General features: G+C 29.6%; 2 protein-coding genes across 4 annotated transcripts in view; one reads left to right on the forward strand and one right to left on the reverse strand.

Moving 5' to 3' along the window:
* LOC142332635 (uncharacterized) overlaps positions 1-1600 on the reverse strand; it is a 166949-nt gene extending 165349 nt beyond the window's left edge. For 2 of the 3 annotated variants that reach the window (XM_075379401.1, XM_075379268.1), the window contains exon 1: positions 1235-1594. The gene's annotated coding sequence lies outside the window, so the exon portion shown is untranslated. Of the gene's footprint in view, positions 1-1234 lie in introns of all 3 variants that reach the window. The other variant, XM_075379331.1, reaches the window with a different exon arrangement.
* Positions 1601-9658: 8058 nt separating this feature from the next.
* The window catches only part of LOC142332839 (uncharacterized), a 50503-nt gene continuing 46321 nt past the window's right edge, over positions 9659-13840 (forward strand). The window contains exons 1-2 of the mRNA XM_075379521.1: positions 9659-9794; positions 13586-13738. Coding sequence (XP_075235636.1) covers positions 13607-13738 — 132 coding nt within the window. The 5' untranslated portion in view covers positions 9659-9794; positions 13586-13606. The remainder of the gene's footprint in view (positions 9795-13585; positions 13739-13840) is intronic.

Raw genomic sequence — 13840 nt, forward strand, 5'->3', positions numbered from 1 at the left:
TGCCTTTACTAGGATTTGAACCTTAGTACTCGACTTCAAAATCAGCTGATTTGTGATGACAAGTTTAACCACTAGACCAACCCAGTGGGTTAACCAATCCTCTACTAACAATGAATTAACTTACTTGAGATGTACCAATACCATAATGTAATAGTGGTCCTCAAAGAAACAATATATTATAAGTAATAAATGAATGTATATTTATATATTCAATTACATTTTTTTTCATTCCCTGGTGACTGGGTATAGGAAGAAATATCCTAAACCTAAGTAATATACTACTGGAGATGGGAAAAAATTCTGGTAAATGTAATTCTACTTTGGAGAAAAAGATTTTGAATTAAAAATAACTTTTACCCATTTCTGGAAAATGATTATTTATTTTTTTTAAAGTTACAATATCACAAGGTAACTAACTCATCATCAACTTTGGGCCTTCATACCTTGGTTTGCATTCAAACAATGTTCCTCATCAACTTCCATAAACCCATTTCTTCTGTTCACTTTTTAAAAATATGCCTATTTACAATTAATTACTGTTTATAAATACACAATGAAAGAAGAGTCAATAATTACAGTTCTTCAAACTCTGTCAACAGTGTTTCCATTTTTTTATTCCTACATCTATCCTTTTTTTCAAAGGCCTGAAAATAAAAATTCTTTCTATATGTTGCTTAAATATAAACCATTTATTGTTTCTTTTCTTTTACGTTTTTCTTTAAATATTACTGTTCAAAATACAAATTTATTAGCAACTCAACTTTGCTGTGGAAATTTTGCTAAAATAATGCCAAAAATATGTGATTATGAATCAGTGACTGCACTCATCAGTTAACCAATTCAAGATATTAACCTTAAACCAAAGAAATTTGTGATTGCAAGAACACAAATTTAAAAATATGGTTATTCATAGAGAAGTTAACAATTCTATAAAAATGATTACATATTATACATTAATATGATATTCTTGATTTCTATATTAACTTTACAATTATAAAATCTACATTTAATTTTTTGTGCCAATAATACGATTATATTTTTGAAACTCGGTAATTAAAAATATAATTTTAGCATTCCAAAAAAACAATGCAAATATTATAAACAATCATATTTCAATATCAGGTAATAAATAACAATAAGAAAAGATTACAAATTTCTTACTTTTAACCTTTATCCGAAGAGATAAGCACTTAACCCTACAAAAAGATGGGTGTGTAAACAAAATTCACTTTACCTTAGGTTATGTTTACCAATTTTGACAAACAGCATCACATACTATTTTATTTATAGTAAGAAATACGAGTAGTTAATAACGAAACACAAAATAACACTGTTAAAATTCACTTTTCTTCCTAAAATGCAATAAAAATTAAAATAAATCTATTAACTGGATCAAATTACGGCCATGAAACATGGGTGTTGACAGTCTGATTACGTTAAAAAAGATAATTACTTGCGTTGAACAAAACTTCTAGATATTAAACAAATTACAAGTAACGTAAGAAAATAGGAAACTATGTACATATACAATATAAACAGAAAAAATTTCAAAACATTACATTTTCATAGACATGTCATAAGACTCTTCCTCTAACCTTCATCACTGCTGTTTTGATATTCTGCTAAACAGCAGTAAAGAAAATTACGATCCGTAAATTAATTTGTTAATTTTATGTAAACACAGCCTTATCAAAATCAGCAAACGAACTCATCATTAACTATTTTTTTTTCTGTCAATTTAATAATATTATACATAATTAAACTGAATTTCAACTATTTAAAACTAAGTTTACTTATATAAAAACGTTGAACTTCTATCGGTTATATTAAGCATTTATTTCTTCAGTGTATTAGCTGTGACATTATTCATTCAAATAAAAAGATTCAAATAAACAACGCATTTTTATTTTTATACTACCAGCTGTAAATTATTTTGCTCGGAATAGTCGAGTCGAATTCTGTGTTTTTCATTTAAACTCATTAAGCAAATGATTTTTTTTTTTAATTATGTTATTTTTAATACTATGTTGGTTCTATTTGATTAAACCAGTTCCCGAAAAGAAAATTGTCTAGTCAGGTTACGAGTTTGTTTAAATCAAATGTTGGTGTTCCTGATAAGTTTTGTGTATTTTTCGAACCTTTTTACAAAACTTGACAAATAACTTTAACATTTAAAAATCCCGAAAAAAGGATTTTAAAGGTTTTATCCGGCAAAAGATAACTTTTGTTTGGATTTTGTTTTAAAAAATTTATTTATGACTATATATCAAAATTTTCTACTAATAAAGAAAAATATTACAGAAAAAAATTGTATCAGTGTGGTGAACCAAGTTCACTGCAAAGATATTAGTTGTACTTTTGCCACTGCTTATAACAATAAAATTAAAGAACCCATTCATTTTAATTTATTTATCTAAGTCTTTATTAAAATTAACGTTCAATTACTTTAGCTGATACCATAGTTTTCTTTAATAATTAACATAGTTTGATTTACAGTTTATTTATATTTATGTTTATTAATGAATGTTTCCAATGTAGTTATAGTATCATATTCATATAAATATCATTTATCAAAATGTCACTCACTAAAGTGTGCTTGGCAAAATAATGTATCACAGTGAATATTTAAATAAATAAACATTTTCAGTACTATTTGTACAAAATTTTTTGTTACAGGCAACGAACTCTACCTGGGGTGTTTGATAAATCCATGCAGAAATAAAAAATAAACAATTTTTTGGGAAAAATCTTTATTTCTCAATATAATCTCCTTTCAAATCCGTACTTAGTCCAAGTCCAAAAATGCTGAACTGCTTTAGGTTCCTTATAATATTATTTATCCAAATGTTCAAAATAGTCACATGTTTCATTTTACATAAATCATTTTTTTTTTTACTTCTTCATATTTAAAAACAGATATGGTCCGTAGGTGCTAAGCCTGGCAAATAAAGGATGTAAATATAGTAGTCTTTCTTTATTTCCTCATTTAGATGACCCAGCAAAGATACAAAACATTGCCCAGTTATTGTTTTACCCTTCAACAAAGATTCAATGAAGATTGTGCTCTAAGCATCCCAAAAGACAAGAGCCATCATCAACTTTACTGCTGATGGAATGGTTTTTGCCTTCTTTGGAGTAAGTTCCCCAACTGCAATTTACTGCTTTGATTGTAATTTCTGACAAATTTAATTAACTGTTATCAAATGGCATGAAAATTCTATGATTGGATTACATTGAAATAGCCCTAAACCATACCTAAAACATTTACTCATTCACACTTTTAATAATTTATGAACAATCATGACACCCATTTTATGGATAGTTTTTCCTTGTAAAAATATTTGTGTAAAATATGATGCACCTTCATTTAAGTTGCCTATTGTCTTAGAAATTCCATGCTTTTTCAACCTTTTATCCTCTACTATCAAGAATTTTTTCAATATTCTCTGCAGTTGTATCATCAGCAGGTCATCCTGAACCCTTCAGCATTCTTTGTTGTCATATGACCACTCCAAAAAAAAAACCAAACCATTTTTAAACTGTTCGAATCTATGGTGCTGAATTATATTTAACTTCTTGATTTTTGTTTCCTGTATGACTTTGCCTTTCAAAAGTAATGTTTGATCATCACGCAAAATTCTTTTAGTTAAATTTTAATAAATCACTGTATTTGATCAACCCAAATGAATGTCAACAATAGAATTATAATCTATCTGACTGAATCTTGGTATATGCTGCTAGTAAAATTGTTGGAAACTAAGAATGATCTCATCAATGTATTAGGAGTACCATTTCTTGACTTTGCTCAGACTTATTACATCCCTCGTATTTTATTATTTTTTTTAATACATGATTATAATCTGTTATCACTAAACAGAAATATATTCCAGAAAGTCAGCTTCATATACTTTAAGGTTTTATAATAAAAACCACACTTGATCTCAAACATACTTCACTCTGGACTGTTGTGAATGCTAAAGTATTGTCGCATGTTCGCAGCTTGACTAGGATATTGAGAAACTAACAAACTGAAAATGTTTTATATATACAATTTATTATTTATTACTATAAAAATATAGAAGATAAAATAAATAATAACAGTAACAACAACAAGAACAATTTAATTTTTAGTTTTAATAGTGGTTATACCATTAAAGCTTACACCAGTCTTCATGCTTAGTCTGTTCACACTCTTCCTGTTATGCATCATATGATATATGAAAAAGTACCTATTATTCCTCCATTACTTTTTAATAAATTACTAGTGAATTTGAAAGATCTTCTCATATTTTGCTAAAATTTTTGTGTTTAAAATACAATTAAAAGATTTTTTTCAGAATCAGTATTACTCTGTTGATGTATTTTTAGATTAGTTAAACAAATAACTTAAAGGATGGCTTTTCTGTATGTTCATCTAATACGTACAAATAATAGGTTCTCAAGCAATTTGCATTAACACCTTCCAATTTTTTTCTTAGTATTTTTAAATTTGCTTACAAACTTAAAAGGATGCCAAAATATTGGGAAATACTAGTACTAATTCTTGTTTTCAAGAAAGGTGATGACATAGTAATAGTGAATGTGGAAACGACAGAGAAATTTCCCTCCTTCATCTGGCTGAAAGATCTACTTGAGAAGAAAACTTCTAAGAAAAGTGCAGCAGTAGGTGGAGCAAAGGCTTGAAGAGGTCAAGAGCATGCTTTCAGGCCATAAAGAGGCACTCAGAATAAAAGTTTTGTCCTGCATCAAATCTTAGAGAAAGGTATTTGAATATAGAAAGGAAGTTTACCTGTGTTTAATCATTCTAATTAAGACATTTGATGAGTGAATTGTGGAAGGATCTAGAGGAAAGAAATCTGGATGTCAACATCATAAAAACTATAAAATGTTTTTACACTGTGTAGAAATAGTCAGACCAAAGGATGTTGTCTAAATAATTTCCAGTAAGATCTGAAGTGAGACAGATTAATATTCTCTCGCAAAGCATTTTATTCATTCTTGTAGATGGTGTAATAAAACTATTTAGTGCCAGAGAAAGGAAAATAATGTTAGGAACCTGCAGCATCAGAGAGAACTAGTCTCAGAGGTATGCATATTTAAGGGCTTGTTCAATAATTATTTCTGCAAAACAATCAAAATGTTTCATTTGGACACTGTTCTGTAACTTCTCTATCTATAAAGTAGGTTATTCAGTAGACCCAAATTAAAATAGTGAAACTGTATATACCATTACTCATCTTAGGCAATGGAATTTTAGGTCACAAGATATTAATGTAATCAATATGACAAAATAGTATTACAGAAGTGTCTCTTAACTCAATGAACACACAAGTTTCTAATGAGGGGAAGAATCTTCTACTAAAGGTACCTAAGATTTTCCACACCAAATCAAAAAATAACTACCAAGAAAGAAACAAATAGTTGTAGATAATTTTATTGAATTGGCAGAATCCCAACAAATATGATAATATTATAAAATTAGAGGGAAATTCCAATATTATGAAAACTTAGATAAACTCTAAAAGAAGATAATGTAATCAACAGCATCCACAAATGTATGAGGAAAGTAATCAGAAAGCTGTAGTTCTCTTGAAAAAGAGAACTAAAAACATTATGATAACTAAAACAATTATGAGACATTATGATAAATAATATTTCTATAAAATAGTCATCATCATCAAAGTTCTTAAGTATAACAATTGACAATAATACTCTTAGAATATCTACATTTATAAAAGAAATTATTGAAATACAAACATATTTACTTTAACATTAATAAGCAGACTTAGTAGTGATTAACTGAAGAGTGTTGCCACTGATTGCTAATCTCATGCATTTTTTTGATACCATTATTTCTTATTTGGTATCTCCACATTTCTTTTGGTTTCATTATTTAAGCAACATTTACAAAGAGGTTTTAGTTACATGACAGGAATAAGAAAGAAAGGTTAGTAATGATTGGAAGATCCAAAATTACTTAAGTTTCTTTGTTATGTATTTATAATACAATAATATATTTAGGTAGATAGATTTAACAAAATATTAAATTATCATATTCGAGAAAAAAGAAACAGAATAAGTGTGGTCATGGAAGTTGGTAAAATAAATTTATTTGAATTTAAACCCTCTTTTGTAGGGCCAAAGTTAATGGATGAGTTGTCATTACATTGTAAGCATTGATAAAATGGACATTTATAAGCGTTTATAGTGATTATAAGAAATCTCTACCAGTACAAGTTGCATAATATTTTTAAAAAAGTTAATTTTTATAAACCCATGGTTACCAAGGTTGTTAGAAAGTTCATGGCCAGATAAAGAAAAAATAAGATTTTTCAAAAATCCTTTATTCAATGTAGTCAGCTTGCACCTTGATATAATTAGAAAAACAACTTTCCAACTTTTTAAAACCTTCAATATAATGAAATTGTTCATCTCTGCAAAATAAGCGGTTGCTTCAGCTTCATCATTAACATTTGAAGTGAATCTTCATCAAGCGAGCGATTTCTTCAGGTTTGGGAAGAGGAAGTAGTCAATGGGAACCAAATCAGATGAATATGGTGCATGTGGAAGCTCTTCGAAGTGTAGGTCATGGAGTTTTGCAGCATCAATTCGAGACTTGTATGTAAGCCCATTATTGTAGTGAAAGAGCACTTTCTTTTTGGTCAGATGTGGATATTTAGCATGAATAGTACCATTAATACTAAAACAAAAGTGAGCTGAGAAAGACAACTCCATACTGGGTGGTACGAAATTGACCTCTCATTAAAAAAATTCAAAAGATTTGCTTCTATCTCTCTTATTTTTTAGCTAAAATAAGCAACAGGTCTGTCAGTTAATTTTTTGAGATGAATTCCAATATCCCAGGAAAAATTTAGCTGTCATGAGGGTTCTTTCATGTCTGAAACTCTTCATATACAAGATTACCTAATCTTGTACAGATTAATCTTCTGAAGATTACTTAATATACCTAAATCTATGTTATCAACATGTTTTCTAGGTTATCTACATACCTAGATCACCATGTGGTTAAAGCCGTGTTTCAGGGAAGTCCTACAACTGTCGGTTGTTTCTTATGCACGGCTTTACCCACACAACTAACTTAATTAAAAATATTTATCATTTTATTTTAATATAATATTTTTTGTTTATTTAATTCAATAATTCTAACTAACGCGCGTGCGCATACATTATTTAATTCGCGCAGGTGTGGCAGTACTAGCGGCGACGGTCGGCACAACTAAAATAATGTAATTTTACAACTTGCAAAGAATAAATTTTGTTTGAACGGTTGGCAGAGTGGTGTAGCCGCGTGGCTTAACGCACCAGGTACCGAGTCGACTGGTCGATTGAGTTCGAGATCCAGCAAAACCGAGTTACTTTTTTTCACTTTCAATATTATTCATTTATTTAATTTTACCGCTCACCTGTGACGTCACAACATATCAGCCAACATAACAGCTGTACGTCAGTGCTACCAACATTTGAAATATTAACTAAATATAATAAATAAATAATTAATATTTAAAGTATAAAAAATATGTTGGTTGGCAACCCTGTGGAATTTCAAATTCCCCGGTCAAACGGGACAAGGGAAAGGGAATTTTCCACTGAGAAAAAGGAAAATTCCAAGATGGCTGACTGCGACACTAGCGCTCCTTGTGGTGACAGAGGATACTATTGACGCAGTATGTCCGCTTAACTACTACTTAAGAGCATTTTTTAGGATGGGGGTGTGATTTTACAAAAACTTTTTTTGCAAATATTTTTTAGTTGTTAACAAATGTGCCTAAGAAAAATATGACCTTAATCAGCCGAAATCTCGAGATACGAGAGGGTGACCTTGCTCTACAGCCTCACCCCTTTGACCTTTTAAGTTGAAAATTTAATGGCGTCAATGTCCCATACAAAGAAGTAATCTGACCAAGTTTGGCCAAAATCGGTTCAGTAATTTTGTAAATATAAGGTGATTTTGAGGCTAAAACCGAACACACACACACACACACACACGTACATATGAATGTTAACATCCGGAAAATTTCCATCCGGTTTTTTTGGTTTTTTGGGTTCCTTAGGTATCAAAACGTCAAGATCTGGTGAAAACTGCATATTCCTAAATTGGACCGCTTACAATAATTTTCCTTCTACAGCTACAGCTCTGCTATCGTAGCGCTATCTAGACGGGAAAATAAAATTATTAGTACACGTAACAAAGTTTATGAACATATATTATAATATTATTGTACCTTTATTTTGTCATTAATATTGTTTTTTATTGTTTATTATTCTTTTGGAAAGGAATAAAGAATATAAAAAAGATTAAAATTACAAAAAAAACATTAAGAAGGGCAATATTTTGTTCCAAACGTTGAGGCGGCCAAAATCGCAGTATTATTATACGGTCGCAAATGAGATATTTGGTAATGATTGCAGTTTCCTTCATATGAACTTGGAAAAAAGGTTGTAGGGCTGTTCACTGTCTGTCGGATGGTGTTTTCTGAAAAAAAAAAAAATAGAAAAATGTTTTGCTATCGACCAGATATTCACTTGTGTGCGAGTCCCACACGTAACGTTACAGGGTCAACGAATTTTCGACATGATTCACTGTTTTGCGTAAATAATTTCTGATGCAAAAAAGCAGCGTTTCTGACTCATGTAAGCTGGCCACTGGTTGAATACAACAATGCTAAACCTCAGCAATTATCGGTGAAAGTGATTCTCCAGACATATTGTCTTCAGCGACACAGAAATACTACTTTGTCCACTGATCATGGAACTGACGTCCGGCGAACTTACGACGATTTAATTCGTTTATTTTTACCACCAAATAAAAATATTAAAAATATTCATACCTTGTAAAAAAACATACAAAAAGTTTATCATTTTTAGAGCTATTATTTATTTATTTTTGAACAAATAACTTACAATGTAAAAAAACTACACAAATATTTCTTAAAAATATTTTTGCAATAGGTTTCTTAAACACCCAGTTGTAAGTTTTTCCATTCAATAGATTTTAAGCGTTTAGTGCTATAATATTTTTTAAAATACCCTAAACAATAATTTAATCAATGGTAGGGTTGCCTGTGTATGATTCTTTTATAATTTACATGCTTAAATAAAATAAATTTTTCCTGCCTCCGTGGCGCGAGTGGTAGCGTCCCGACCTTTCATCCGGACGTCCCGGGTTCGAATCCCGGTCAGTCAGGCATTTTCACATACGCTACAAATCGTTCATCTCATCCTCTGAAGCAATACCAACGGTGGTCCCGGAGGTTTAAACAAGAAAAAAAGTGAAAACGGTAAATGCAAATGATTATCCTTTCTTACTCTAAAATAAAATAACTTCTATCAATTCGTAAAATTTAACTGAGGGGTTAGAAATTCAATGAACAGAAATAAATAAATATTAATTTTATTTATAAAGAATTTGGCCTGTCTTAAATTACTTAACTAAAAAATTTACACATTATCTAAATCAGTATTATTATGAATTAATGGGGTGACAAAATGGACCAGAAATAATTCGACATCACAGGGATTTTATAACCCCGGTACTACGGTCAGAACTGCCGAACTGCAGCAGTAACGTAGTGCGGTGATTATTGATTCCTCAATGCTGTGCACCAAGGGCAACTACGAACGTTGCGTCAGACACTGACAATGTGTTAAATTAATTTGATTATTTCTTTTAGTGGGTAATTATGTAAATAATGTTAAGTTTTATACATAGATATAGTCATAGTGAAATAGAGTGATTGCAGTTTTAATCGAGTCATAAATCATTAACGTACTAGGTAAATTTTTTAGCGATTAAAATCACTAATATTTAAAAAAAAAAAAAATTATATATAATCATTAAATAAGACATGGGTTGGCTGTAATAAGTTCCAAAATCATTTCATTCAACAGGGTGTATATTTTCTGTTTTGACATTTAAATTATTATTGTGATCGAGTTGTAAATTCTGATTCGTATAAGGCAGCTTTTTAGGGTGTTTAAATCTAATACAAATGATTTATTCTTCATTGTGAATTATAATAAAAATTTAGCATTTTTCATTTTTCTCATAGAAGTTAGACACGTATTTTAATTAACTGTTTCGGTGTACAACTGATAAATTTAATGACAGCGTTATAAATAATGGTATACAATCGCTAAGCTTTATTTGAAAGTTTCATTATTACTTTTTCCTATGATAATATCTTTGATTCAGATCATTCTAATATTTAATGATGTTTTTAATTTCCGATAACTTAAACATTTTAATTTGAGAAAATGTTTGAAATAAAGACGAGGTATTCATCGATTTCGGTTGTATCGTAGTGTACAATTAGATGGAAACTACATAAGTGTATCAAAAAAGTATTTAACAACTACTACTTTTTCATTTACATTTTTGGCTAAGCCTCTTGGAATTTTTAAAGGATTAATCGACTGTTCCGGATTATTCATATTTTTCAAGGGCTTCTACAAAGAACGGTAGAAGACCTTTTTATCGTGTGGAAACTAGAGTTCTAAATATTCCTCAATATTTATTATGTAAATTTTATACGTTTAAAAGTTTACAAATGTCATTAAAAGGCTTTGTGTTATTTATATTTTTAGTATTTTGGCTATTTCCGTCTTTGTCATATTTTCTCAGGATAGTTATTCTCAAGTTTATTGGTAGAGTTATAGACAAATCACGTTCCTAAATAATCTTCCTTTCGTACATTGTCAAGACCTCTTCTGTACTTTAATCACAAATATCAAATCATTCTTTTGTTGACAAAAATCGAAATAAATCCTGTTTTGAATGTTTACTACGGAAAGTAGGAGAAGGATTTAATTATTCTCAATGTAGTTGATGAAGACAATAACTAGGAAATGGTCAGATATGAGATTATATCTTTAATTCGTTCTTCCTAAAAAAAAGGGGCAAGGTGATTTGAAATTGTTTTCATCCACATATAGTAGGTTCCCTGCAGGTAAATATTTTAGCATTTAATATTGGTTTTCCTTAAAAAACAGAGCTGTGAAAGCAGAAAGCAGTGCCTGCAGACATGCTTGCCAGAGTGTTGAATGAAATGGGTTATTGGGTTAAGTCTACACGGCTAGTACTATAAACGGTGCTCATATTGAGTTTCATTAAGACGTAAAAAAACTACATTTTATACTTTCTTGAAATAAAACATACATTTATAATTCTATATAGAATAAATTTAATTTAAAAACACAGTTATTTTTCGGAGACCCAGTGTATATCTTTTTTCCAAACTCATATAAACAATGCATTAATAACAAACATACACGATTAGCTTTTTCTCTTTAGCTGTGCATAACAACAAAAAGTAACTCAATCCATTAACATATTTCCTCCCAATCTTCTAATGGTTGCTCCACAGACAGGTCACATATGGTTTTACATTTTTCAGGTAGTAATTTTAACTATACTTTGTGTAATGAAGTTACACAACTACAATTATAAATACAAACACAACTACAACAATAAATACTAACACGCTATCAAACTTACACCATTTTCTAACATACATGGTCTAGATGTTGTTATTCCTTACTGATAGAGAAATCATTCAAGAAAGTGTAGCCTATACTCTATAATACTTAAAGGCACTGTTTCTCAACCTGGGGATCACGGTGATATAAAAGGGGAGTCGTGAAATTAGCCTACATCTTTACAACAATGATGAAATCATTTTATGAGAAAAAAAATCATTTATTATAAACATTTTACTTACATTTATAAGAACTCTTGTAAGAAAAATAAATTAATGAGATGGTTGTATTTGTTTTTCATTTAAAAGTTTCTCCATACATGTACCTATGTTAGAGACACACAAAACCAAATTGGTTTTTCAAGTGATAAAAGACGATTCCTATCTTAGTTTTTAGTGTAACCATAGACAATAAACCCTTTTCACAAGGGTAAGACAGGGCAAAAGGGATTAATATTTTTAATACTTCTGTGACTAAATTTCCATATTCACTTTGACAAGCAAACAAAAACGTATCTAAATCTTCAGATGTGAATTGTAGTTGTAATGTTTTATCAGCAAACATTCTGAAGAGCTGGTAGTGAATCTCAACTGGTAACTTAGCAGCTGCAACAATGTTTTCACTAAATGGATTCAGTACCCATCTCTTCAAGAAATCATTTTTATCTTCCAGGATTCATTCCACCAAATGAATTTTTTTATATTCACTCTCACAGAGAATATTATGCAAGCAGACCAAATTACAAGGAGCATGTACACATCAAGTTGGAACCTGTAAATTGCTCATGTTTGTACACTTCATACATGAATGTTCATAAACCGTCACTATCAACCCAGTTAGATAGTTTTAACTAGGTTTCATTGGTTGGTTGGGTTTCAATTAACCACACATCTCAGGAATGGTCGAACTGAGAATGTGCAAGACTACACTTCATTTACACTCGTACATATATCATCCTCAATCATCCTCTGAAGAATTATCTAAAAACGGTAGTTACCGGAGGCTAAAGAGGAAAAGAAAGAAAGGTTTCATTGGTTTGGAGGTTGGGAATCACAAACTATTCATTATATATAATTTTTTTTACTTTTTAGGGGTCGTGGAACAAACAGACTGAGAATCAATAGTGTAGCGACATTCTTATTTTTTTCTAGTTTACATCAAATTTCAGTAAAATAATTAAAAATATACAAAAATAGCTTATAGAAAATATAATTTATTTATTCATTAACTTAATAGAGCTTTGAGGGTCGTAAAAATTAATTTAGTTGAATAAATCCATGGCATAAAGTTTGTGAAATATTCATGAAGTTGTTTGCATATCACAACAATCTTCTGACAACTTCTGCCTAACATTTTACATCTAATTTCAAAAACCAGAACATAGAATTAAAAGTAAACATTTTAAAAATGCTAAGTTTATTGTTTTAAATGCAACCTATAAAAGAGATTTTGGTTGATATAATCTAATTAAATTCCCACTTTAAAACAAAAGTATAACATCTTTTAATAACTGATGATAATTTATAAAAATTACAGTAATAATAAGCTTAAAAAATTATTTGCATCAAATTTAGCTTAAAACAATGCTTGGTAATCATTTCAAGAATATCATTAACTTAACTTTTAAATTCAGTTCCTGAATTCTTTTCCTAAAACATTTGATGGTATACAAGAGGAAGAACACTATTTTGGTCCAGTAATACTAAAACTTCTTATTGCAGTTTACCATACTGCTCAAGCTTAACATTTATGTTAAGAATGTTATAGGGAGATTCTATAATACATGAAAATGACCAACCTGATCTGTATTTGAATCAAACTTTTCAAATGTAGACAAAAGACAAAGATGCTACCATTACTCTGTGGAAGTCTACCCTGGTAATCAATACAAATGTTTTTATAGACAACCAGTACCATCTGATTAAAACTTAGTAAAAGTCGGTTAATTATTTAAAAAAATTTAACTTTCTCTTTCATAAATAGTTTTGTTACATCTTTCTACTTCTTTTAATCCTCTTTTTCTTCTTTTAGTTCAACTACTCAAAAAATATGCAACACATGTACATTTAATCTATTTTTCTTATTTCAGATACGATCTACTTATACTATAATGAAAGATATGTCAATTATTAAACCATTTCGGTTGAATTTACTAAATTTTGAATCTTCAGCAGCTAGTAATTGTCAATATGTTCTAACAAGTCCTCGTTCTCTGAAAGCTTGCAAGAAGGCTGGAATTAAGGTTTGTCAAAATAATTATGATGGGAATTATTTTAAAATATATCAATGTACTAGTATACATTCAAAAAATAAATACAAATAGTGGTACATTACAGTATAATTT

Source organism: Lycorma delicatula, chromosome 1, assembly GCF_047948215.1.
Source record: "Lycorma delicatula isolate Av1 chromosome 1, ASM4794821v1, whole genome shotgun sequence".
Taxonomy (NCBI): domain Eukaryota; kingdom Metazoa; phylum Arthropoda; class Insecta; order Hemiptera; family Fulgoridae; genus Lycorma; species Lycorma delicatula.